Source organism: Saccharomyces kudriavzevii (genome assembly GCF_947243775.1).
Source record: "Saccharomyces kudriavzevii IFO 1802 strain IFO1802 genome assembly, chromosome: 12".
Taxonomy (NCBI): Eukaryota; Fungi; Ascomycota; class Saccharomycetes; order Saccharomycetales; family Saccharomycetaceae; genus Saccharomyces; species Saccharomyces kudriavzevii.
This window is the reverse complement of record NC_079283.1, coordinates 178,922-203,955: the sequence shown is the minus strand read 5'-3', so window position 1 is coordinate 203,955 and position 25,034 is coordinate 178,922. Positions and strand designations below refer to the sequence as shown.

Genomic DNA, 25,034 nt, shown 5'->3' with positions numbered 1-25,034 from the left:
AAGTCCGTATATATGCGTATTTGGTATGACTATTCGAAAAGCATCTGAATTTCTTCGATTCTCCTTTTTCTTCTTTCGTCTTCATCAGCATCCATGGCCTCGCCGATGGTTCTCTTCTTTTCTTGGATGCGCAGCATTTTCTCCTCTATGCTATTTTGCACGATGAATCTTATAACCTTGACGCTGCTCGTCTGACCAATTCTATGAAGTCTATCGATGGCTTGATCTTCCATGCTGGGTGACCACCATGGATCCATCATGTATGCGTGGGACGCACATGTTAAATTCAACCCTACTCCGCCGGCCTTCAGCGAAAGCAGTAGGATTTTCTGCCTGCTATAGTCTTTGACAGCGAAATCTGCCAGCACATTAGTTCTTTCTTTTAACGAAAGACGTCCATCAAATTTGTAAATCTTCGCAACGTCATCGGGAAAAGCATGAGTAAGCTCCCTCTGCAGAATGTCCAGGTAGGAAGAAAATTGCGAAAAAATAACGACTTGCTCGCCTGCTGAACTATCTTGAAGAAGCTGAAGCTCTTTTAACAAGGCAGTGATTTTACTTGATTTGGAAGCGGAGGAATAAGGTTTAAATTCCAACCTCTCCGAATCGCTCCTCTGCCGCCCCAAGGCCAGCAATCGGCCTCCATCTATTGAGTCACGGCAATTGGGACACTTCAAACAAAGTTTCTTGCCGTTCTGAAAGTCAATATATTCAAATAAACATTTTTCGCAAAAACTATGACCACATTCTGTGAATAAAGCCTTGTTCAAATCAATAGGCTCCGCTGTACAAATAGAACACTCCAACGATTGGAGCGATTTATTGTCTGGATATTTTGTCCTCAACTTTTCAATTGTTGCCTCAAGTTCTTCCTTAGAAAATGAGTTATCGAATCTTTCGGAAGCTACACGAATTAAGGAGTCAAGTTCCACTGTTTGCTCTGTAACCAGCTTATTACTCTTGGACAAATCCTCATCATTTTCATCCTGGGTTCCAATAAGGCCTGGATGACAACAGACTTGTCTTAATCTCAAAATATGAACAAGAATTGTAGAGTACTTCTTTAACAAATCACCTCGTGCAATACCCGATTTAACGGACACCTCAGCTTTATCCAACAGGAACTTGTATAGAACATTTTGAGATTTGCTGAACGGTAGTTTCTTAATAACGACTTCCTTTGGTGGTAACTCCACTAATGGCATGCCGTCCTTATCCTTCATTTGTTTTGTCCTCCTTAACAGCACAGGCTCTAAGATTGCATTCACCACATCAAATGCTTGCTTATAGTTTTTGTTTTCAAAAGGTGTTGACACAAAAGTTTTCCAGTAATTGATCTGGCTCCAGGGATCCAATTTTAGGAACTTAACAAGACTATACAGATCATCAAGTCTGTTAATTATTGGGGTACCTGTTAACACCCATTTACATTTTCCTTGTAAGTCCATGACCGCTTTAGATGTGACTGTCGTTCTGTTTCTAATGTTATGGCCTTCATCGATTATTATTCGATAAAAATCGACGGAAAACAACCCAGATGATACAGATACGTCCTCATCTGTCATCCTTCCCTTAGTATGCTTGGTCCATTCATTCTGGACGATACCGTATGTGGTAAGGACCACAGCCGGTGGATTTTTTGTCTTAGTCAGTAAAGTTTTCAAGCTGGAAACGTTCCCACCGTAGTATACCTCATGATTCATATCCGACGAATTGTTTGCTTTTGTAAACTCGTTACTCCATTGTGTTAATAATGACATCGGGACTACAACTAGGGTCGTCTTCGAAGCATACGGTTTTTTATTACCTAGTGAAGATGATATGAAAGAACTAGAAACGTTACCAGGGACTTCTGTGTCCTTCACATCAAATAGGTTCTTGTCAGCAGCACCGCTATCGCTAGGACAGGATAAAATTAAGGAATATGCTGCAACAGTTTTACCCAATCCCATTTCATCTGATAATATGCCACCCCTTACCATCGTTTTCAATATAGGTTTTTCCAGTGAAAATTCTCCAGAATGCAAGTTAGCATAGAAAAATACATCATCTTCAGGATTCACATGATCTTGTTGTATCTTTTGAGCTGCCCATGACATATCGCTCGGCCACTTGAACTGTTTCCACAAGGGATTTATCATATTAACATCTGTTTCTAAATTCTCATCATCCGACGCAGTTTTGGCAAATTCTTGTTCCCTTCTTAACATCCAAGTAAGGCCTTGCTTTTGATAGTTCCTCAACTCTAATTTGAAAACATCGCGAGAAGGTTCTGTTTCAGGTAAGTTTTTCAAAGAGTCTGAGGATTGTGCAGCTTTATAAAAAGTTTTCAATTGATTCAAGTTCATTGTTTCTTCTTCGTGTTGGGTGTCCCGAAAGTCGTGAATGACCTCAGTTACTTGGTCCGGACAAATATCATCGTCATCTATATTGATGATTTCTGGGTCACTACTTAGTTCTATTTTATGCTTTTCCAATGCCTTCTGTTCATCCAAAATAGGTTTCAGTTTCAGTTTATCAAATAACTTCAACAGAGCCAATCTCTTCGAACGGCTTTCCAACTCTTCGTCAGTTTCAGTTAATGGTCTACCGAAATTCACACTGTCTTTTTCTCTTTTGTTTTCTCTTTCTGTACGCCTTCTCTTCATGAAGGATTGGTCATCGCTATATGACCCTCCAAAATTGGCAGACGTCAAAAAGCAATCTAGTTGTAGGATAAAACTATCACCTATACTCAGACGTTTATTATCACAAAATATTAAAGTAACTTCGAAACTAATTTCATTAGAACTTAAAAGAGGATATAATATTTGAGCAATGTCTTCCGGAACTCGACCTATTTCTCTGTTGTATTGAACATCATGTATCCTTACTAGACTAGCCATGGAGGCTTTCTTCCTACCCCGTGAGTCGTAAACTTTAGTTGCAGAGATCTCTTCGCTTGATCTTTTCAATTTCAACTGAGAGCCGTACTTTAAGGGTCTCACAGTAGGTCTTGTAGCCATGCCAGTGACTTGCATGGCACCTATAAACCTTTTCCAAGCAAATGTGTCTTCTAGTCGGGTTTGATTCCTGAAACCATAATCTTTTCTTTTTCTAACAAGAGAGGGAGATGGAGACAAGATTGAACTTGAGGTATCAGAGAGTGTGTTTACTTGGTTTGGAGAAGACGGTATATTACTGCTGGACTTACCGTTATAGTGGTCGAAGTAGTGAGATAGTGCTAAAGACAGCCCTTCTTCTTGGCTACCAAACTTTTTGTTAAGTTCCACCGCAAGACTCATTGGTATTTCCGGAATAATCCTCCGAAGCTCTTCAATAAACTGGTCTTGGTCACCTTCCCCGATCTCTTCCGCAAGCTGCAAAACAGATTCATGCCCCTCTTCTTCTGGAGTCTCACTCACCGATACGGCATCACCATCATTATTGCTATTTGAAAAGAGAAATGACTCTTTGTTCTCAGATTTGAAGTTTAAAGACGTTTCCGAAATGTCAAGCTCATCGTTGAAAAACCTCTTTCTTTCCTCCTGCTCAATGTGGCTCATATTGCAACTTGTTTAAGACGTTTGCGTACTCCTGTATTACATTTCTCCATCGTAATTAAGTGAACAATGTACTTGGCCTGAAGGTATAATTGTACGGAAAAGTTAAGGGTGTATGACGCGTAAAATTTTCGTCAGCCAGGTGACGCGCCAGAAAATACACAAGGAAATAATACTATTGAAAATTAACTACTTATTGGTTACTTAGCATTCTAATACAAGTGTTCTTCATCTCCAGGATGGAGTTCAATTTGTTGATCTTTTCCGAAAGATCTGAAATAAGGGGTTTTACCTCGTTTTGGTTTACAAAGCTTTGCTCTTCCGCGGTAAATCTCTTCGACTGTTCTTTCGTTATGTCAGATAGAAAATGTATCATCGCTGAGCTTTTTTGCCTCCTTTTATTTTCCGTCATCAAAAAAAGCAATTCGTTGTCATTGTCATCCGACAAAACCCTTAATTTCGTTTCTAGGTCTTGCCTTCTTTTGATGGATTCTTCTACCTGAGAGCAAAGATTATTTATTTTAGCTATTTGAAAATTCCTTTCTTTAATAGTGCTTAGCTCGTTTTCCGGACATAAGTTTGTAATAGATTCAAATCTGCCTCCGAAACTGTTTTCCAAAGATTGTAAAGCTGTCCATTTGTCTCTAAGAGGATCATCGAATTCAAAAGCTGGAATACCGGATGCTGTTGAACATGGTGCCCTTGTAAAGATGAAATTGTCTCTTTCGAGCGATTTCTTTCTAGAATTGTCTTGAATAATGTAAGCTTCTCTCTTCCTATGATTATTTAGTATGTTTTCGAGCCGTACAATTTCTTTAATCAACCTGCTTTGTTCCATTTGAAGGAATTTTTTTCTTTCTTCTATTGGAGTTATTTTTGAATCTTGTGCGGCTGCATCATTCTGTCCATCATCAGGACGCAAACTTTTTCTTTCAGCTGGACTTCTAGACGAGGCAGGCTCTAAAGGGTTAAGCTCGGCTTCACTCGATCCTAGTGAGATGAAACTGCCAGATGAGGGTTTATTTTTTGTCATAGAAGCGCTTTCAGATGGCGAATTCACGGGATTTTGCTTCGAAACTTGCACTGGAGGTGTCTCTTCAAAGGAAAACAGGCCGCACGTTTTATTATTCCCCTCATGGCCATCCTGATAATTCTTATCCAGGTTCTTTATGGCGGGCTGCTCCTGTAAATTAACATCTTTACTCACATGTTTTCCGATCCAGCTTGAACCATCTGCCTTTGCATCGCCGGTGGATATAACGCTATTTCTTCGAGGTGATGATTTTTTCCTGAAAAACGTGTTCACTCTCTTAATCAGCGGAATGGTGTTTTGGTGTTGTTCGTTTTGATGCTCCTCAAAACTCAATCGTTGTTCCTCCATCTTTCCTAGACATTTTTGAGTTGAATACTCTTTATTTCGCCAAGAATCATGAATGACGGGATGCTGCGTCGAGTCTATGTTCTGCATAGTATTAGCCGCCATCAATATTTCGACATGAGGGCTCGGCTTTGTAATCGTTTGCCTTGGAACAGAATATTGAATAATCCTTCTAGGAATAATAGGCGTTTCTTGAACATATTCCATAATTTGTTCACGTTCCATCATGACTTCTACATATAATATTACACACAACAAACGAATATGTATATACGGGCGACAGCTACATCCCAGGTGTTCTTATCAAAGTAAAATTTTTTGTCACCATATTTTTATGTTCGGTTGAAGATAGTACACCATTTTTCTTGTGCCTTTCAACTGTGTATGAAAAAAAAAGGGGAAGGATTTGAAAATGTACAATTACATTGTACATTTTGCCGCCCACTTGGTAAACTGATTTGCGAACATCATGATCAAGAACTGCAGAAAAGTGTACTACGTATTTGAACCGCTAAGCATTTGAAATTCGATCTGAGGCTTTTCTTAACTACTTCTTGCATTATATCAGCATGATGCTACCTCCTATCCGCAAGAGCTCTTGCGTTATTCATTGATGTATATTAAAACATGATTTCCATATTTCCTCGTGTAGTGTGATATTGTCGAATGCAAGAAATGCACGGGTTTAAAAGAAGGACAAATTTTAAATTTTTTTTCCTCCGGCCACTGCAAGGCGCGACGCAAAATTTTGAGAGCTGAAATTTTTCAAGGCCTCTCTCTTTTGCTCGGTGGTGAATGATATGATTGTCCCTTCTTATCATTGGTACATTAACAGCATTTCTTGCACACTTTTCTTCTTATGGTATTTCCCATCAAATAAGACTACCACGATCAAACAAATAAATCAGCAATGGGTGCCTACAAATATTTGGAAGAATTGCAAAGAAAGAAGCAATCTGATGTTTTGAGATTCTTACAAAGAGTCAGAGTCTGGGAATACAGACAAAAGAACGTCATTCACAGAGCCACTAGACCAACTAGACCAGACAAGGCTAGAAGACTAGGTTACAAGGCCAAGCAAGGTTTCGTTATCTACCGTGTCAGAGTTAGACGTGGTAACAGAAAGAGACCTGTTCCAAAGGGTGCCACTTACGGTAAGCCAACTAACCAAGGTGTCAATGAATTGAAATACCAAAGATCCTTGAGAGCTACCGCTGAAGAAAGAGTTGGTCGTCGTGCTGCTAACTTGAGAGTTTTGAACTCCTACTGGGTCAACCAAGACTCCACTTACAAGTACTTCGAAGTCATCTTGGTTGATCCTCAACACAAGGCTATCAGAAGAGATGCTCGTTACAACTGGATCTGTAACCCAGTTCACAAGCATCGTGAAGCTAGAGGTTTGACTGCCACTGGTAAGAAATCCAGAGGTATCAACAAGGGTCACAGATTCAACAACACCAAGGCCGGTAGAAGAAAGACCTGGAAGAGACAAAACACCTTGTCTTTGTGGAGATACAGAAAATAAGCTGGTTGATGGAACATATAGTCCTGTTGGGCAAGCTTTTGTTTGTCTAACATATCTTTTGTACCGTTATTTTATATACATTTAATGATTTTGTATACAAGACTATATATCTTTTCTTTAACCACTTTTTTTTTTTAAAGAGAATTAGAATTAGATTTTAGCTTGGCAGAAGATATCAAGCAAAAATTCCCCCCCCCACTCGACCCTCTCCCATCTGAGGCATGTTTTGTATAGTTTATCAAGGAGTCAATGAGGAAGGTCTCATAATTTTACATTTATCGATTTAAGGTACCTCCCTATACACGTCGCTCAGGCTGTATGTACTTCCATTGCATCCAAAGTGGTCTCTTCACACACATATTGACACCATGTCCTTTTTTGGTCGTACCTTGTTTTCTTGCTTGATTTTTTTCTTTCCTTTTCTTTCCGTTTCTTTCCTTATTGAGCTATTAGAGGAACTCAAGAAAAGGAAAAGAGATATTGTTTCCACTTTGAGAATAATAGTTAATAATTAACTAATAGGTTGTCCTTTTTCCTGTTTTTCAGCGTTTGTCTTTTTTTCTTGTTCTTTATTGCGATTAAATAACATACAAGATCTATTCGATACCATATTACAAACAGAGACCCCCATCAAACCATAAATAGGGGCAGAAATAAAAGAGCTACAATGGGCAATTATACTAAGACTGCCATTTTATCAGTTTATGATAAAACAGGTTTATTAGACTTAGCCAAGGGATTGGTGGAAAACAATGTTCGTATTTTGGCATCCGGTGGTACAGCTAACATGGTCAGAGAGGCTGGTTTCCCAGTGGATGATATCTCTTCAATCACACATGCACCTGAGATGCTAGGGGGCAGAGTAAAAACTTTGCATCCTGCTGTTCACGCAGGGATTCTTGCTAGAGATTTAGAGAGCGATGAAAAGGATTTAAAGGAACAGCATATTGGCAAAGTAGATTTTGTCGTTTGTAATCTATACCCGTTCAAAGAGACTGTGGCTAAGATTGGTGCTACAGTCCAAGAAGCCGTGGAAGAAATTGACATTGGAGGCGTGACTTTATTGAGAGCCGCTGCAAAGAACCACTCCAGAGTGACCATCCTTTCAGATCCCAACGATTATTCCATCTTCCTACAGGACTTGTCCGAAGATGGTGAGATTTCCCAAGATTTAAGAAATAGATTTGCGTTAAAGGCATTCGAACATACGGCCGATTATGATGCAGCCATTTCTGATTTTTTTAGAAAGCAATACTCCGAGGGCAAGGCCCAGTTACCACTAAGATATGGTTGCAATCCTCATCAAAGACCTGCACAAGCTTATATCGCTCAACAGGAGGAATTACCTTTCAAAGTGCTTTGTGGTACACCAGGGTACATAAACCTTTTGGATGCCTTAAACTCATGGCCCTTAGTGAAAGAGTTATCGGCATCATTAAATCTACCCGCCGCGGCATCGTTCAAGCACGTTTCCCCCGCAGGCGCTGCAGTAGGGCTTCCATTATCCGATGTGGAGAGGCAAGTTTATTTTGTGAACGATGTGGAAGATCTGTCGCCATTGGCATGCGCCTACGCTAGAGCTCGTGGTGCGGACAGAATGTCATCGTTTGGTGATTTCATTGCGTTGTCCAATATTGTAGATGTTGCTACAGCAAAGATCATTTCCAAAGAGGTTTCTGATGGTGTTATTGCTCCCGGATACGAACCAGAGGCATTAAACATACTGTCCAAGAAGAAGAATGGAAAATACTGTATTTTACAAATCGATCCGAACTACGTCCCTGGTCAAATGGAATCCCGAGAAGTTTTCGGTGTAACATTGCAGCAAAAGAGAAATGATGCAATAATCAATCAGTCCACTTTCAAAGAAATCGTCTCCAAGGACAAGGCTCTTACCGAGCAAGCCGTGGTCGATTTGACCGTCGCCACGCTAGTCTTGAAATACACACAATCAAATTCCGTCTGCTATGCCAAGAACGGTATGGTTGTGGGACTCGGGGCCGGCCAACAATCGCGTATACATTGTACCAGATTAGCCGGCGACAAGACGGACAACTGGTGGTTGAGGCAACACCCAAAAGTTCTGCAGATGAAATGGGCCAAGGGAATCAAGAGAGCGGACAAATCCAACGCGATCGATCTTTTCGTTACAGGGCAAAGGATAGAAGGTCCAGAGAAGAAGGACTACGAAAGCAAATTTGAAGAAATTCCTGAACCCCTCACCAAAGAGGAAAGACTGGAATGGTTAAGCAAATTAACTAACGTGTCGTTATCGTCCGACGCGTTTTTCCCCTTCCCAGACAACGTTTATAGAGCTGTGCAGTCCGGTGTGAAGTTCATCGCGGCTCCCTCAGGGTCGGTCATGGACAAAGTTGTCTTCCAAGCAGCGGATTCATTCGATATTGTCTACGTGGAAAACCCGATTCGTCTATTCCACCATTAGATGCTGTGTGGTCTGTCTTACTAGAAGAAAAGAAAAAACAAAAAAAACAAAACAACATAAACATACATAGCTGGATGCAAGTGTATATACTTATACGTATACTACTATTTTAATTTTCTACGTTAAATTTTCTTTTTTTTTCTTTCCCACTGGGGAAACAAGATTTGAATTCGGTACTAATTATATAGAGATGTCTGCAGTATGGTTTTACCCAAATGATCATCGACCAAACTAGGGCCATTTCATAGTGTTTAGGAATATACTGCGGTAGGATGAACAACAAAGATGACCGAACTCAGATTTTCCCACTTTGCACCCACATCCTGCTATCTCTTCGTAATAAGGAGAAAGCCGGGCATGGGACAAAGTATAGGAAAAGAGCTCAAGATCATGCATCCTACTTGATCTAAGTTAAACTCGTCAACGGGGCCACTTCTGTCTCATCCATATAAATCATGGCAACAGCCCCCGAACCTCTCGCACACATCGTTAAGGCAACGACGCCCGATGCAACGACTGAGAGAAACAACCCATGACCCAACGACTCAAAAACCCCGGTCACGAAGACCAGAGGAGAAGTTGGGAGCCGAATCCCTCATATAATGCCGATGTCCGAAGCGCCATCTAGACGTGAAATACGTGAGGCCCATTGAGGGCTCCTTGAGACTCTGCCTCTCGAGCGCTGAAAAACGCTAGCCCAGTGTTTTTAGAGAAGCTAAGCAGCAATAGCAAGAAGTGCACACACACGTATGCGCGTGACTTCCCTTCCCTGTATAGTACCGAACTAGCACGAGACTATGGTTACTTTCTTTTTCTGAAAAAGCATAAGAAAACAAATCAAGAGTAAAAAAACTTCTGTGAGAATAGATGGATTGAAAAATGATGAGACTTGCTAAGTGTTTATATAGGCGAGAGAAGCTGAGAAAAAACTAAGATGAAAAAAAAACAGCAACAAACTGTAACCCGGCCGCTAATAGCCGCTGAAGATTTAGGGTTACCATTGGAGAAGAAAAACAAAGATGCGCCATAAAAAAGTAATAAGAAGCTTAAGGTGTATGTATGTTCAGTTAACCTGAGCTGACGTTGTTTACCAACACACAGCTCCTCAAATGGTAGCGGCATAGCATGCAACGATCTAAAGAAATACAAGAAAAGTTACTGCTGAAAATATGGCGAAATGCACTCCACACGGCGGCACTCAAGGTAGCTATTTTTGGGAATTGCTAGGTTGTTAGTTTTTTACTGCTTTTACTGCGATGGTCCTGTTTGCGGTACCGCTAATCATCATTCAAAGCGATCGGTTGTGCTGAGCCCGTGCGCAACGATCTGCGACACTCGGTCCAAATGAGTCAGCGTGATCGGCCCCATACATCGTGTCGTCTCGCACGCCGGTATATATACATATGTGTTTGCTAAGAAGTGCAATTGACCACAACCGCAGTGAAACCTCAAAAGGTGAAAAAACAAAAAGACAAGAACGATAATGTCTGCCTCCCTACTAAACAACATCGAATTGCTGCCCCCTGATGCCCTTTTCGGTATCAAGCAAAGATACGGCCAAGACCAACGCACCACCAAGGTCGACTTGGGTATTGGAGCCTACAGGGACGATAACGGTAAGCCATGGGTCCTGCCAAGCGTTAAAGCCGCGGAAAAACTGATTCATAGCGACAACTCCTACAACCACGAATATCTCGGTATCACCGGGTTGCCCACATTGACGTCGAACGCCGCCAAGATCATCTTCGGTACGCAGTCCGCCGCCTTGCAGGAAGACAGAGTAATCTCCGTGCAATCGCTGTCCGGGACGGGGGCTCTTCATATTTCTGCCAAGTTCTTCTCAAAATTCCTCTCCGGTAGACTGGTCTACTTGTCCAAGCCCACTTGGGCCAACCACATGGCCATTTTTGAGAACCAAGGCTTGAAAACTACCACTTACCCTTACTGGGCCAACGAGACCAAGTCCCTGGACCTGGACGGGTTCCTAGGCACCGTCAAAAGCGCTCCAGAGGGCTCGATTTTCGTTTTACACTCTTGTGCCCACAACCCCACCGGGTTGGACCCAACCAACGAACAGTGGGTCCAGATTGTTGACGCCATCGCCTCCAAGAACCACATCGCCCTATTTGACACCGCCTACCAAGGATTCGCCACAGGTGACTTGGACAAAGACGCGTACGCTGTGCGTCTGGGTGTGGACAGACTCGCCACGGTCTCTCCCGTCTTCATCTGCCAGTCGTTCGCCAAGAACGCCGGTATGTACGGTGAGCGTGTGGGTTGCTTACATCTAGCACTTACAAAGCAAGCGCAAAACCAGTCCGTCAAGCCGGCCGTCACCTCTCAGCTGGCCAAGATCATTCGTAGTGAAGTGTCCAACCCACCCGCCTATGGTGCCAAGATCGTAGCCAAACTGCTGGAAACACCAGAATTGACCGAGCAATGGCACAAGGATATGGTCACCATGTCTTCGAGAATTACCAAGATGAGACACGCGTTAAGAGATCATTTGGTTAAGTTGGGCACTCCGGGCAACTGGGATCATATAGTAAACCAATGCGGGATGTTCTCTTTCACAGGACTAAGTCCTCAAATGGTCCAGAGACTGGAAGAAATCCACGCCGTTTATTTGGTCGCCTCGGGTAGGGCATCCATAGCCGGGCTGAATCAGGGAAACGTGGAATACGTAGCTAAAGCCATTGACGAAGTGGTGCGCTTTTACGCTACTGAAGCTAAATTGTAATGATTAAATAAAACGCTTATACTTACTTACCTATTCCATTCTCCCCAGTTTATTGAAACAAAAAAAAAATCTATATATAACAAAAAAAAAATGAAGTAGTCATTTTCGGCCCTTGCTTTCACTAGTCTTTTTTTCAGTTTTGTTACTATTGGCGTGCTCTCCGGGTAGGATATGATCGATCGAGGCGAGGCGAAAGACATATGCGAAACAATCATAATAACAATAATAATGCCAAAAAATACAGAAAAAACATTAAGTTCCTATTGCCGCGTCAAGATACCTGCTAGCTCCTATTTGAACAAAAGCCACCGACTCCTTACTGTATATACTCTGTTCGATCTCTTCGCCCACCGTCCACTTCATCATACCGCCTTACTCTCATGAATATAAAGGATAGAACTTCAGAATTTCAACAAAGTGTGTTGAGCTACAAGAAGAGAAATAAAAACTTTAAGGAGCAGCAGAGAGAACGTCTTCAAGAGCAGCAAAACGGCAACTCCACTAAGAGTACAGCTGGCAATGGGAAAAACGTATCTGAGTTCCAAAAAAGGGCTTCTGGCATAGCCCATGAAATTTCATCCACTGCTCAATTATTATCCAAATTGGCGGTTCTAGCCAAGAGGAAACCAATGTTCAACGATAACCCCATCGAGATTGCTGAGCTGTCGTTTTTGATCAAACGAAAGATTTATGCCATCGAACAAAGTTTAGTACAGTTAAGTCAACTTAAGAAAACCGACGCGAATGGCAATGCATTAAGTCAATCTTCTAATCAGCCCAGTGCCGTACAGCACTCCAAAAACGTCGTTAATCTTCTGAACACCCAAATGAAAAACATATCAGGAAATTTCAAGGATGTATTGGAGGAAAGACAGCGATTGGAAATGGCAAACAAAGACAGATGGCAAAAATTATCCACTGACACAGAGCATACACAAGAAGATGAGCATACTCAAAACACTAACACCGTGGATTTGACCACCTACAACAACTCCAACCCGTTCATGACCTCATTACTAGAGGAATCCTCACAAAAGAATAATGGCTCGTCCAATCAAGGTGAACTTTCTTTCCCTCAAAACGATTCTCAATTAATGTTGATGGAGGAGGGACAACTGTCTAATAACGTATATCTGCAAGAGAGAAACAGAGCTGTGGAGACAATAGAGTCCACAATCCAGGAAGTGGGAAATCTTTTTCAACAGCTGGCCTCCATGGTTCAAGAGCAAGGCGAAGTCATCCAGAGAATTGATGCTAATGTAGACGACATCGATTTGAACATCAGCGGTGCCCAAAGAGAACTGTTGAAATACTTTGACAGAATAAAAAGTAACAGATGGTTAGCCGCGAAGATATTCTTCGTCATCTTTGTATTCTTCCTGATTTGGATTTTAGTCAATTAAGAGCGAAAGAAAGGAAAAAAAAAGACACATATGTAATTATTTACTTTTTTTTTTTTCCTCTCATCTTTTTTGTACAATAACATTAACAATAACTGATAAAAAGCGAATGCACATTCCCTTCGACGCCTTTGAACGCAAAAAAAATTATAGTTATTAGTTATGACTTGACTTTATGAACTTCATGTATGTAAAGTGGTGTACATAGACAAGAAAAGTAGAAATGCCTATTTTGTTTTCTTTCTACCAGATACATGTTCAAAGGCCCATCTCCGCTTGTAGTTCTCTTAATGCCCTTTCATCCTCATCTTCCTCTTCCTCTTCCTCTTGGACCTCCTTCACGGGAGCTCCACTTTGTCTGATCTTATTACTTGGAACATTGGGTAGCGAGACCTTATTCTCTGACACGGGCGCCGCATTAACGTTACTATTGACGATCTTGGACGTTTCTTGATTGGCATTTTCTTGAGCGAGCATGTCCAATTCTTCGTCCAATTCATCTTCGTCCACCTCGTTTGCTCCAGTGTTTAATGGCCTAGATATAGCATCGCTTATTTCGTCTCCTAATTCTACCTGCTCCCTTATCTCGTCCATTGTCTCATCCACTTTATCTATGTCAAGACCGTTGTGAATGGATTTCATTGCCTTGGCACCTTGTTGCATGGCCCTCATCGTCTCCAGGTTCAAATTTGCGCTTTCTATAGAGAAAAGCTGCTGCTCCATAGATTCCATTGTGCCTTCCAACTTACTTAGGTTTTGTTCGTAAATCTTCTTCTTCTTCAGCGAGTTCTTGGCCATTACTTTATTGCCCTTCGTCAAAAAAATTCTAGCTTCATTCTCTTGGTTTGTGATTTGAGTACGCAAATGTGATTGCTTTTTAGATAGAAGGTTGATGTGCTCCCTCAACTCCACTATAGCCTTTTTTGGCAACTCTTTATTCTTGGCATTACCGGATGCTCCTCCAAAAAAATATGACCACATGCCTTGTTTTATCGATACTATTATGTTTCTGCTGCCCTTCTACAAAATATTGTATCCTTTCCTGTAATAAGCCTATATCTCCCCTGCTATGCCAACCTTTTATGATTCGAAATTACCCATTTGTTTAAAAATCCCATCTTTTATCAAAAGGGTCGAGACGATGCCGTGAAAAGCGACAGAGAGATATAATGCAATCATGACATTGTCCATCGCATATTCAAAGAGATTGTCAGCTATAATGCACCATCATTACGTTTTTTCTATTCTAGTTATTTCTGGGAAGCATATATCGCGTAATTCACTTTGAGTAAACAACAGGGGTTCTTTACCTTACCTCAAACGCTAAATAGGAGATAAGAGAAAAAAAAAATATTCTAATCTCGATACAATCACATCTTAAATCACCTACAAGAGTCTTCGATACCATTCCGTAGTGCGCTTTATGGTACTATATTTGGATAGTTATTGATAAGTCAGTTTCACGTTGACTATTTTGAAGTTCTATAAATAAATACAAGCTCTGCCTACTTTGGTACATATTCCATTCCTTTTGTTGAAACTATCATTGTATGTGACACGTTTAAATAATCAAGTTCCTTCACATAAATAAATAATGGAGATGAGCAAATCGAGGGTTACCGCCGAAGTTCATGCCCGTTTAAGGAAGGCTCTTATATGTATGTATATATATATATTGTCAGAAAAGCTTCGAAATCCAAGGATACAGTTGTTTACCATCATCAATTTCATACTAGGAACTAATCAGCCGTCCGAGCACAATAAACACACAAGCGCGATGTGCTACCACCATATCCCCGAGCCGTCCTACTTCTTGCAAAGCTTGATGCCAGCCAAACCTTGAATTGCATGATCCGTCCCCTCATTTCTTGCAACAGAGCTTAAAAGAACCCAAATGCTGGTACTCAGCGCATGAGCCAAAGTAAAGGCGTCACTTACCACGTTGCGACGACAACGGCGGCAATTTCCAGTGGCGTTTGTTCAACTTTCATGCGATATCAATAAAGAGCGTCATCGATAAACAGTCACAGGAAGAAACTCGACAACCTACGTATTTGCATATTCAATTGCTCGGCATATTACCAACAAACCTCTGAATAAGTGGGTTAAGCTTTTTTAAAAAAGAGCGGGCTTTTTTTTATTATCATAATTATTTACTCGTTTTTGATACTAAGGGTGAAATTTGTCAGCGAAGTCAATAGCTACTCAATAAGCAGGCATGGAAGATCCTAATCTGGCTATAAACAATATAAGAGACTTTCTTACCCAGCTCCCGAAGCTCGCCAAATGCGAATATAATGAAACCACTAGTTACTTGCTATGGAGGACTTTGGATCTACGCCTCAAGAATAGCGATGGCAATATCGATTGGCACTCTCTTGTTTCTATACTAGATTCTGAAACCTGGACAAGTGAAAGGTATAGGGATATACTAAATGGAAAAAAGTGGAAAACACAGGAGTTCGAGAGTGACCATCACTTTATGGATAATGTACATACAGGAACATCATGCACACGTTTATGCTTCCCCTCAGAAACAATTTATTACTGTTTTACATGCTCCACAAACCCATTATATGAAATCTGCGAACTTTGTTTTGACAAGGAAAAACATGTACATCATTCTTACGTGGCAAAAGTGGTGATGCGCCCGGAAGGCAGGATATGCCATTGTGGTGACCCCTTTGCCTTCAATGACCCAACCCTCGCATTCAAATGCAAGAACGAATTGAATAACATCCCTGTTACTAATGGGACTAATAATACTATCGATGATGAGAACGTAGTTTCGTTATTGAATTATGTACTGGATTTTTTAATTGATGTAACGGTTTGCAACAAGGAGGAGACAGAAGCCCATTCAGGTGAGAAAAAAGCGTCCTCCCCTATGGATTCTAGTCAAAACTCCGCTGCTGATGACACAACAGATAAACACAAATACGAATCATCGGTCAATGACGACAATTCTGTATTTTTTGACAACAATTGGTCTAGCACAAAGAAAGAAGACCGTGAAGAGTGGGCTATCCAAATCGAAGAAGAAGAATGTAACGTCCACTATATGGACTTAGCGTCTATAATAACCAAAACATTGAATACACCGGTTGAATATGCCATCTCGATAACAAAGGCTTTAGAAGATTCTCATGATGTAGTAACTGTGCTCCAGGGCAAAAATCACTTCGAAATGAATAGAATTGCGAAAGAGTTCCAAAAGGAAAATATAAATGTTTATGTAAGAAAAGTGAGTGATATATTCAAAAGAAAGCTAACGGACGATTTAACAAGCTGGCTGTACTCCTTATGTTTCAAATCAACCGCATCTTTGGAAATTAAATATTCCCTTCGAGTTTCCATGCTCGATGTTTGGTATTCGCATTTTTCTAAGATGAGAGTTTCTCCTTCAAACACAAATCCAGACTTTTCTAAGATCAATTTATTAGGTGGATTCTTACTATCGAATGAGGACAGCGATGGGTCCTGGTTTAAACCTTGGTCATTAAAAGATATTGAAGATGAAAAAATTTCGAAAATACTGATTAATTACAACGATAGATTAACCAGGGCACATTCACCGGACACAGTGAGCCATTTTTACAATTTTTATGGATCTAGATTCCAGTATATTATTATAAACTCTATCAACATATTATCAAAGAAATCCAAATTCAAAATGCTGAAGATCATAGCATCACTGTTTTCCCTTAGAGATGAAAATAGAAAACTTCTTGCCGCCCAGTATATTGATGTTTATCTCTCTGTTCTCTATGATGCTGTTGCCTCAGATGCCAAAGAATGCCAAGTAACTCTGATGAGCGTATTGGGACAATACACTTTTCAAGACCCCACCATAGCAAACATGGCTATACGCTGTGGCTTTATTGAAAGAACTATCAGGTTCGCATTTACTCTTATGGCGTTTAACCCGGAGGACTTAATGTCATACTTGCCCATCTCTTTATACAATGGTTTTAAATTGCCTACTGAAACCATACGCAACCGAAGAACAATCATTTGTTTCAAAGATCTTTGTACGATAATGTCAGCGAACACTATTCCGCAAGAACTTTTATCGAATGAGGCCATTTTCAATGCAATAATCGAGTCCTTCTCTGAGTTCAATAACGTACTTCCTTTGAAACGAGAAACTAAAGAACATGTAGAAGTTGAAAACTTTGATTTTTCTGCGTTTTATTTCTTTTTCTCATCGATTTTGATAATGACAGATGGCTACACACGCAGTATATCATTAGTGAAAGATGCGACCTTCCGTAGGCAAATTGTTCTTAAGCTACTAAACGTTGCTCAGAACAGGGAATTTGAGTCGCTAACTACTTCAAGAAAAGCCATATCGTCTGATAACATATCGGCCAATGAAGTAGATGCCAATAAAGCAACTTTATTTACCGTTAGGGAGAAAATTTGTAATTACGTGGCAGAAACTATAAACTTCCAAGTGGGTGTGAACACGCAATGTTTTTTCAATCCAATGTCATACTTGTTCAAGTTTATTATCCAATGGAGTCAATGTGGAAGATATGAGCCACTTCCGGCTTCCTTAGCGCACTATATTAACCTCTACGATGTTTTCCAAGACAAGCACAAAGCTTTACACATATCAGAATCTGCCTTATCTACCTTGGTTCTAATTGGGCAAATCAATGTCGGTTTTTGGGTAAGAAATGGCACTCCGATTACTCATCAAGCAAGGATGTACACAAAATACAGCATGAGAGAGTTCACTTATATTAGTGACATTTTTAATGTGCAATTTAGTATGGCGATGTGTAATCCTGATGAACTAATGGTTACATATCTCTCAAGATGGGGATTGAAACATTGGGCAAATGGCGTACCAATGTATGATTATCCTGATACAGAAACCACTATAGCCGTTGTTAATGAATGCATTTTACTATTGATTCAACTGCTAACTGAAGTAAGATCACTGGTCATGAAATCTTCAAAAGAGGGTTTTGAAAGGACCTTTAAATCCGAAATCATTCATGCTCTTTGTTTTGACACGTGCTCTTATGCACAAGTCGTCAACTGTATTCCAGAGCATATTACCAAACACCCTTCATTTGACATTTATCTTGAAAAATATGCCAATTACACCCCTCCAACAAGTTTGACTGACAATGGTACTTTCGTGTTGAAAGAAAAGTTCAAGGATGAGATTGATCCTTATTATATAGGACTTTCCTCGAGTAGAAGATATGATGTAGAGAAAAATATTAGACTGAATATGACAAATTTGAGGAACGTGAAATACGAGGATGCCTTTGTTCCTGCAAAAAGGGTTAAAGATTTATTGAAAAACACCATTTTTTCTGGACTTTATTCGATTTCATCAGTTAACACTTTTGGTCTGTTTTTGAAGAATACATTGGATCATATTATAAAATACGATTACGATAATTTACTGCCAAGAGTTGTTCATTTGATTCATTTATGTGTAGTTAATAACCTAAATGAGTTCATGGGAATATTGTGGCATGAATATGCAATTGTAGACACAGAGTTCTGTCATTACCACAGCATTGGTTCTATTTTGTACTATTGTCTGTTGAAAGAGAACTTTTCGGACTCACACGGTAAAATTAGGGAGATTTTTAGATATCTAATGGAAACAGCACCTCATGTTAACGTAAACAGTTATTTGAAGGAACAAACCACTTCATATATACCGGGAATATTATGGCCAACAAAGGAAGATAAAAGTCACAAAGATAAAGAATTCGAAAGAAAAAAGCATGTTGCTCGATTAAGAAGAAAAAAGTTGATGAAGAAGTTAGCCCAACAGCAGCTGAAATTTATGGAGAACAATAGCGTGGATACTTCCGATATCAGCACACCCAGAACCACGTCGCCTAGTTTATCACCCGTTAGAACGGATGCAGACAATAATAGTAATACAATTAGCGGTTTCTGCGATGATGATTGCGTATTTTGTAAGATGCCAAAGGACGATGATGTATTTGTTTATCTTTCTTATCAAGAACGGAACATATGCGATCATGGTATTGATTTTACAGACCCATTAGAAGTGAACAGAATAAACTCACAGTTCATTGGTAAGCGACCAGAGGGCAGTACCGTTCAGGAAGACATGCAAGAGGATGGTGGAACAAGATTGAGACTAACCAGGTGTGAACCAGTACTAAGAGCCTGTGGGCATGGATCTCATATTAAATGTTTAAGCAGTCATATGAAGTCAATTCGCGGTATTCAAAATCAAACTACAAAAAATATTCCATTATCGTATGGTTTGGGGTTAATATACTGTCCCGTATGCAATTCCTTAAGTAATTCCTTCCTACCGAAACCAAATGACCTTAACAAGAAAGCAGCAAATGAGTTTTTCAAATGTACCGAAAGTCACATGGATACGGAAGAAAACCTCGACCTAACGAGCTCCACTTGTATTAAAGCAGCAATGGTCCTTGGTGACCTCCAAGGAATAAAAGTTACTACCATCGATGATGCTTATAAAATTGCTAATAGAGTGCTGGTTAATACCATCTCAAATACAGAACTCAGATTAAGATCATACAGGGAGCACGGAAAATTTGTTAATATAAACAAAATATCTAGCCAATGTATCTTGACCCTACGATTACTTTGTGGGCTCAAGTCATATCTCTATAAGAAATGTGTCGAATCGAAAACATTTATCGATGAAATCCCTCGTAAAATATGGAATTGGAATACCTTCTTGATAGAAGGCAATAATATAGATTTACTCCGGTACATTAGCCAGAATTTCGATAATGTCGATCAAGGTAACGTCGTGCAGCCACCGACCCTATGTATCTATGAAATGTTCAAAAGGAGATTCCATCAACTTTTACTTTTGCTTGCCAGAGATATGATGAGAGTAAATTTTTACAAAGACTGCCGAAATAAGATCGAGATATCGTCAAATGGATCAGACGAACCACCTGCTAGCATATTTTATTTGTTTGGGACTTTTAAAAAATACATCGACCTCTTTAAACCAGACGATATCGAGTTTGATGTTGCAAGTCTAGAAAGAAATAAAAATTTTGTATGCTCATTGCTACTAGAGTCGCTAACCATTTTCTGCAGAAAAACGTACTTACTATTCAATATTCAATACGACGATGATAATAATGATGGTCGTGGTGGTGGTGATGCTGCAACTAAGCAACATGAGATAGAGCTTATTTTCCAATATTTTAAAATACCCAATTTGACTCATTTTTTGAAGGACTTTTTCTATAACGAAGTGTCCCAAAACATCGAGAGATATAATGACGGTAATGATAATTTGAGAATTCAGCAAGTCATATATGACATGGTGCAGAATATAAACACAAGATCATTTCCTTCACCAGAACAAATCCAACTAATCAAACTACCTGCAAATCTGTCCAGATTTTCCTTGGAGAATGATGAAATATCGAATAAATGTGATAAGTACGAGATCGGAGTTTGTTTGTTGTGCGGTGAAAAATGCCATATCCAGAAAAGCATAGCGCTAGAAGGCTATTTACAGGGTGAATGTACTGACCATGTGAGAAATGGATGCGAAATCACCTCTTCCTACGGGGTCTTCTTGATGACCAGAACAAACGCTGTTTATTTGTCATATGGCAAAAGAGGTACATTTTATGCTGCACCTTATCTGAGCAAGTACGGAGAGACCAACGAAGACTATAAATTCAGTACTCCCGTCTATTTGAACCAGGAAAGATACGCATATCTGGCGAATGAGATTGTTTTCGGTAACATGATCCCGCACGTAGTGTTCCGACTAACGGACGGCAATGCAGATCTTGGTGGGTGGGAGACTATGTAACTATCCAACAAATGTAGTCATTCAATTTGCTATGAAACATGCGTATCGGAAGAATCAAAAGAAATTTCTCGGTTTTGATTGGCGTGGGGGAAGTGGGGCACCTCCGGAATCATGGCCGCCTTTTCGTAAAAAGGGACAGGAACAGCCAATAAAAAAAGAAATGCCGCAGAAAAAGAAATATACTGGTGTGGGGTGTGGGCTGGGCCTCGTATACTGCAGGGTCACTGGTCTTTTCTTTTTTCCCTGCAGGAAATGGAGAAAGTGTTGATGGATAAGGTATATAGTCACAAGGTGACATGGCGTGGGTATGCGTGCACCTGAAGCTTGGCAATTCGAGCGGACTAGCGATTCTTCGTTTTATAAAGAGATCTTGTGGACATTTTTGTTGTAGACAGGTTCGTCCCAGTTTTATAGTTTGTGTCTGTGAATTTTTCCTCTGCGAAAGTGCAACAAGAAGGAAGTTAAGCAGAGCAAACAAGCCAAAAATAGTTCACATTTCAACACATTATCATATCTAAGTATAGGATGGAATCTTCGAGCAGAAGCTTAACTCAGTATATACCATCACCTATGGAATCTTTATCAAGGTTAAAGCGGAAGGGTGTAGACAATTTTCAGAAGGTGAAAAAATCCGGTAAATCCATCTATAATTATAACTACTCGAAATTTGTCCCTCATTCATTTTCAGCTATTGACGAAAATATAAAGCACTCAGAAAATGACAACGATGACGTTTTGGAGATAATAGGCTCCAGAAAAGAGAAGAAAGTCTCGAAAGCCATTTATAAAAGAAAGGGTGGCCAGTCACCAAGTGAAGTGTCTCAGCTTTCATTGGGAGATTCAGATGCTGTAACTTTGGTGAATTCGGTCTCCAATCTCAAATTAAACAACGCCTCCACTTCAACTTCTTTGGTGTCCTCATCCTCGACAGTATGTTCCCAAACAAAAATCTCATCACGTTCTTCAAGAAGCTTCTCTAATCAAGCGAAAATCAAAGAGGAAAATCCCTATTTCTCTAATGTGAAAGACTATTGTGGTCCAATGAAAGCATCCATGATAAAAAGGGAAATCCTCATTGAAGAACCTTTGAATCCAACCACTGATATCAAATCTTTTATCAACTCATACAATCATTCAGAAGCATATAGCCTAGGTGAAAGTCAACATCTACATTATTATCAATTGCCATTTCCATGGAGGGAAAATAGGTACATAATTCATGGCTATAGGTTCTATAATACCCATTCTAAGTCATTGTTATCCATCATTAATTGGTACGGCTGGCATAATGAAACTTCCAACATTTGGTCCCACTTGTTGGGAGCCATGTATATAATTTATCTGGCAATTTACGATTTTCCCCAGTCTGAAGTTTGGCGGAATCCTAACGTTCCCCAACAAGCAAGATGGATTGTTTTTATGTTTTTGGCAGCGGCCTTGAAATGCATGTTGAGCTCCGTATTCTGGCATACATTCAACGGGACATCTTTCCTAAGGTTGCGTTCCAAATTTGCGTGTGTTGATTATAGTGGCATTACTATTTTGATTACCGCATCGATATTGACCACTGAATTTGTTACAATGTATTCATGTTATTGGGCGATGTGTACTTATATGGGCATTTCTTTAGCGCTCGGGGTAATCGGTGTTTTTATGAATTGGTCACCTCGATTCGATAGACCTGAAGCAAGACCACTCAGAATTAGATTTTTCATCCTACTCGCTACCATGGGTGTCTTGTCGTTTCTACATTTGATATTCCTAACGGATATATATTATGCTTCGAGGCTATTTGGCCCCGTTACGTACAAATCGGTTGTTTGGTACTTGGTCGGTGTGGTTTTCTACGGTTCGTTCATCCCTGAAAGGTTCAGGTCTGATGTTCAGGTTGATAAAACAATTCCAACTGACTACGAATTGTCTACTGATTTGGAAATTATCACAAAGCAAAAAGAGATTCATTTCAGAAAGGTACCTACTGCCCATTCCAAGTGCAACTCCTGCCCATCTCATGTCAGATCATTCAAGTCTCTATGGTGGGTTGATTATGTGGGTTGTTCGCACACTTTTTGGCATTTCTTTGTAGTTTTAGGTGTTATCGGTCATTATAAAGCCATTCTAGACATGTTTGCCAGGAGGTGGGTTTTATCATGATATTATCACTATTTTTACTCCCAGCATTCTGCATTTTTCTATACGATAAAAAAAAGTTAACAAGAAGGAAGGCAGTTTTATTCTTATTTTGCTGGAATCACGTAGAGATTTCAAAGGAATTTCTAAGCCATACAAGGAAATCCGGGCCTTACTTGAATCAAATGTTTTTCCTTCCTTCAATACCCAGTTTTTTTTTATTTCATTATTCTTAACCGACGTTGTTCTTAGGTGATTTTTTAAGAATCTTTGGACCCTAAGAGAAAAAGATAGAATATAAAAGCAAACAAAAAAGTTGGTTGTAATAGTTCATATTACAAAGACGAGAAAATCAAATTATGTACTTTATCTCTATATTTATGTATCAGACTATTTTAACTCATTATGACTTCATGAAAAATAAAATGTCTCTTTCTCATTTGTCACCTCAAATGTATCGTTCTTTTGTTTGCATTGTGTTATATAACAATGTGCTTGAAAATTTTTTTAGCCCGAAACTTTAAAGTATTTTCAATTATCAGTTACACTTTTTTTAAAATTGGTTAAAATCACCATAAAAAAGAGAGGTAGGATATCCAATGCCTATCAATCAGCCATCGGGACAGATCAAGTTGACTAATGTTTCCTTAGTGAAGTTAAAAAAGGCCCGTAAAAGGTTTGAAGTTGCGTGTTATCAAAATAAAGTCCAAGATTATCGTAAAGGAATCGAGAAAGATTTAGACGAAGTACTTCAAATACATCAGGTTTTCATGAACGTCTCCAAAGGTTTGGTTGCTAATAAGGAAGATCTACAAAAATGTTTCGGGACCACAAATATTGACGATGTTATCAAAGAAATCATGCATAAGGGAGAAATCCAACTATCAGAAAAAGAACGGCAATTAATGGTTAACAAAGTCAACAATGAATTGCTTACAATAATCAGTGCTAAATGTATCAACCCTATATCAAAGAAAAGATATCCACCCACAATGATTCATAAAGCTTTGCAGGAACTAAAATTCAGCCCTGTGATTAACAAGCCTGCCAAATTGCAAGCATTGGAAGCAATCAAACTATTAGTCTCTAAGCAAATTATTCCAATCGTAAGAGCAAAGATGAAGGTCAAAGTAGTTATAGGTGAACCGTGTAAGCAATCCAAAATAATCGAGAAGATCAGCACACTGATAACCACATCACCTCAAGAGCCAACAGATCCGGAATTGGATACATGGACATGCATAGGTCTTATTGATCCTGTCAATTACAGAGATCTAATGACGCTATGCGATAAAAGGGGAATTGTACAAGTCTTGGATATGGCAGTCATAGATAATACAACGCATAACTAATCTATATAGAATCATTTTGCATACATATCTTTGATACACTTTAATAAAAACACTAACTTACCAAAATCATCACCATTCTTTTCCCGCGATGGCTTCCATATCTTACTGCTCATAGTTATCAGGAGGCTTAGTTGCACGTTACCTTGAATCATCACGCTGTTCATTTCAGGAAGTAAAACCCTCCTGTACAATTCAGCAACCTGTATGCACACTACGGGTGCTTTTGGATCTGTACTATCTCCCAATTTGGTGACGACTTGATAATCAGACAGATGGTCTCTTGCAAATTCTTCTTCCTCGTCGTCTAAATCGTCACCTGTGTTTTCTAAGTTGCCTGCTAATGGCACAGCATCTACATCGAGAAGAGGATTTAGCCCTTTCAAGGATACTTCATAGGTAGAATCCATTTCTCCATTGAGTCTGATTTGTAAAAGAATCGTATTGCTGAAATGTGTGGCTTGTAAGTATAATTCATTGCCCTCGGTTGAGGAAGCATTTGAACAGATATCCGATTCTTTCGGTATACAGGTCCGAAATTCATATGATATCATGTTTGCAAGAGTTTGCTGTACAAAAATTGCCCATTTTTTGTCGTTGCGAATGAAAATCTTGTTTCGACAGTGATGCTATTATCCCATCTTTTAATTCGCGCAACAAGTTTTTCATCTTTTTTCCAACACAATAATACGTAAATATTTC

General features: G+C 39.7%; 11 protein-coding genes across 11 annotated transcripts; 7 read left to right on the top strand and 4 right to left on the bottom strand.

Annotated features, from left to right (window-relative positions):
- Positions 1–29: 29 nt before the first annotated feature.
- Positions 30–3,545, bottom strand: RAD5 (DNA helicase RAD5; the record flags this gene model as incomplete). The annotated part of the gene is made up of 1 exon (XM_056229660.1): positions 30–3,545. The coding sequence occupies one exon, from the start codon at positions 3,543–3,545 to the stop codon at positions 30–32; it is 3,516 nt and encodes a 1,171-aa protein (XP_056083656.1).
- Positions 3,546–3,735: 190 nt separating this feature from the next.
- SKDI12G0860 (uncharacterized protein) lies at positions 3,736–5,145 on the bottom strand (the record flags this gene model as incomplete). Its single annotated transcript, XM_056229658.1, has 1 exon — positions 3,736–5,145. One exon carries the CDS (start codon positions 5,143–5,145, stop codon positions 3,736–3,738), a length of 1,410 nt encoding a protein of 469 aa, XP_056083655.1.
- A 685-nt stretch (positions 5,146–5,830) lies between these two features.
- On the top strand, positions 5,831–6,445 carry RPL15A (60S ribosomal protein eL15; the record flags this gene model as incomplete). The annotated part of the gene is made up of 1 exon (XM_056229657.1): positions 5,831–6,445. One exon carries the CDS (start codon positions 5,831–5,833, stop codon positions 6,443–6,445), a length of 615 nt encoding a protein of 204 aa, XP_056083654.1.
- A 667-nt stretch (positions 6,446–7,112) lies between these two features.
- Positions 7,113–8,888, top strand: ADE16 (bifunctional phosphoribosylaminoimidazolecarboxamide formyltransferase/IMP cyclohydrolase ADE16; the record flags this gene model as incomplete). The annotated part of the gene is made up of 1 exon (XM_056229656.1): positions 7,113–8,888. The coding sequence occupies one exon, from the start codon at positions 7,113–7,115 to the stop codon at positions 8,886–8,888; it is 1,776 nt and encodes a 591-aa protein (XP_056083653.1).
- A 1,483-nt stretch (positions 8,889–10,371) lies between these two features.
- On the top strand, positions 10,372–11,628 carry AAT2 (aspartate transaminase AAT2; the record flags this gene model as incomplete). Its single annotated transcript, XM_056229655.1, has 1 exon — positions 10,372–11,628. One exon carries the CDS (start codon positions 10,372–10,374, stop codon positions 11,626–11,628), a length of 1,257 nt encoding a protein of 418 aa, XP_056083652.1.
- Positions 11,629–12,008: 380 nt separating this feature from the next.
- SED5 (t-SNARE syntaxin) lies at positions 12,009–13,031 on the top strand (the record flags this gene model as incomplete). Its single annotated transcript, XM_056229654.1, has 1 exon — positions 12,009–13,031. The coding sequence occupies one exon, from the start codon at positions 12,009–12,011 to the stop codon at positions 13,029–13,031; it is 1,023 nt and encodes a 340-aa protein (XP_056083651.1).
- Positions 13,032–13,286: 255 nt separating this feature from the next.
- Positions 13,287–14,009, bottom strand: SNF7 (ESCRT-III subunit protein SNF7; the record flags this gene model as incomplete). Its single annotated transcript, XM_056229653.1, has 1 exon — positions 13,287–14,009. The coding sequence occupies one exon, from the start codon at positions 14,007–14,009 to the stop codon at positions 13,287–13,289; it is 723 nt and encodes a 240-aa protein (XP_056083650.1).
- A 1,237-nt stretch (positions 14,010–15,246) lies between these two features.
- Positions 15,247–20,853, top strand: UBR2 (putative ubiquitin-protein ligase UBR2; the record flags this gene model as incomplete). The annotated part of the gene is made up of 1 exon (XM_056229652.1): positions 15,247–20,853. One exon carries the CDS (start codon positions 15,247–15,249, stop codon positions 20,851–20,853), a length of 5,607 nt encoding a protein of 1,868 aa, XP_056083649.1.
- A 525-nt stretch (positions 20,854–21,378) lies between these two features.
- Positions 21,379–23,007, top strand: IZH3 (Izh3p; the record flags this gene model as incomplete). The annotated part of the gene is made up of 1 exon (XM_056229651.1): positions 21,379–23,007. One exon carries the CDS (start codon positions 21,379–21,381, stop codon positions 23,005–23,007), a length of 1,629 nt encoding a protein of 542 aa, XP_056083648.1.
- A 575-nt stretch (positions 23,008–23,582) lies between these two features.
- On the top strand, positions 23,583–24,335 carry SDO1 (guanine nucleotide exchange factor SDO1; the record flags this gene model as incomplete). Its single annotated transcript, XM_056229650.1, has 1 exon — positions 23,583–24,335. One exon carries the CDS (start codon positions 23,583–23,585, stop codon positions 24,333–24,335), a length of 753 nt encoding a protein of 250 aa, XP_056083647.1.
- An 11-nt stretch (positions 24,336–24,346) lies between these two features.
- Positions 24,347–24,886, bottom strand: IRC25 (Irc25p; the record flags this gene model as incomplete). Its single annotated transcript, XM_056229649.1, has 1 exon — positions 24,347–24,886. One exon carries the CDS (start codon positions 24,884–24,886, stop codon positions 24,347–24,349), a length of 540 nt encoding a protein of 179 aa, XP_056083646.1.
- Between the last annotated feature and the right edge of the window lie 148 nt (positions 24,887–25,034).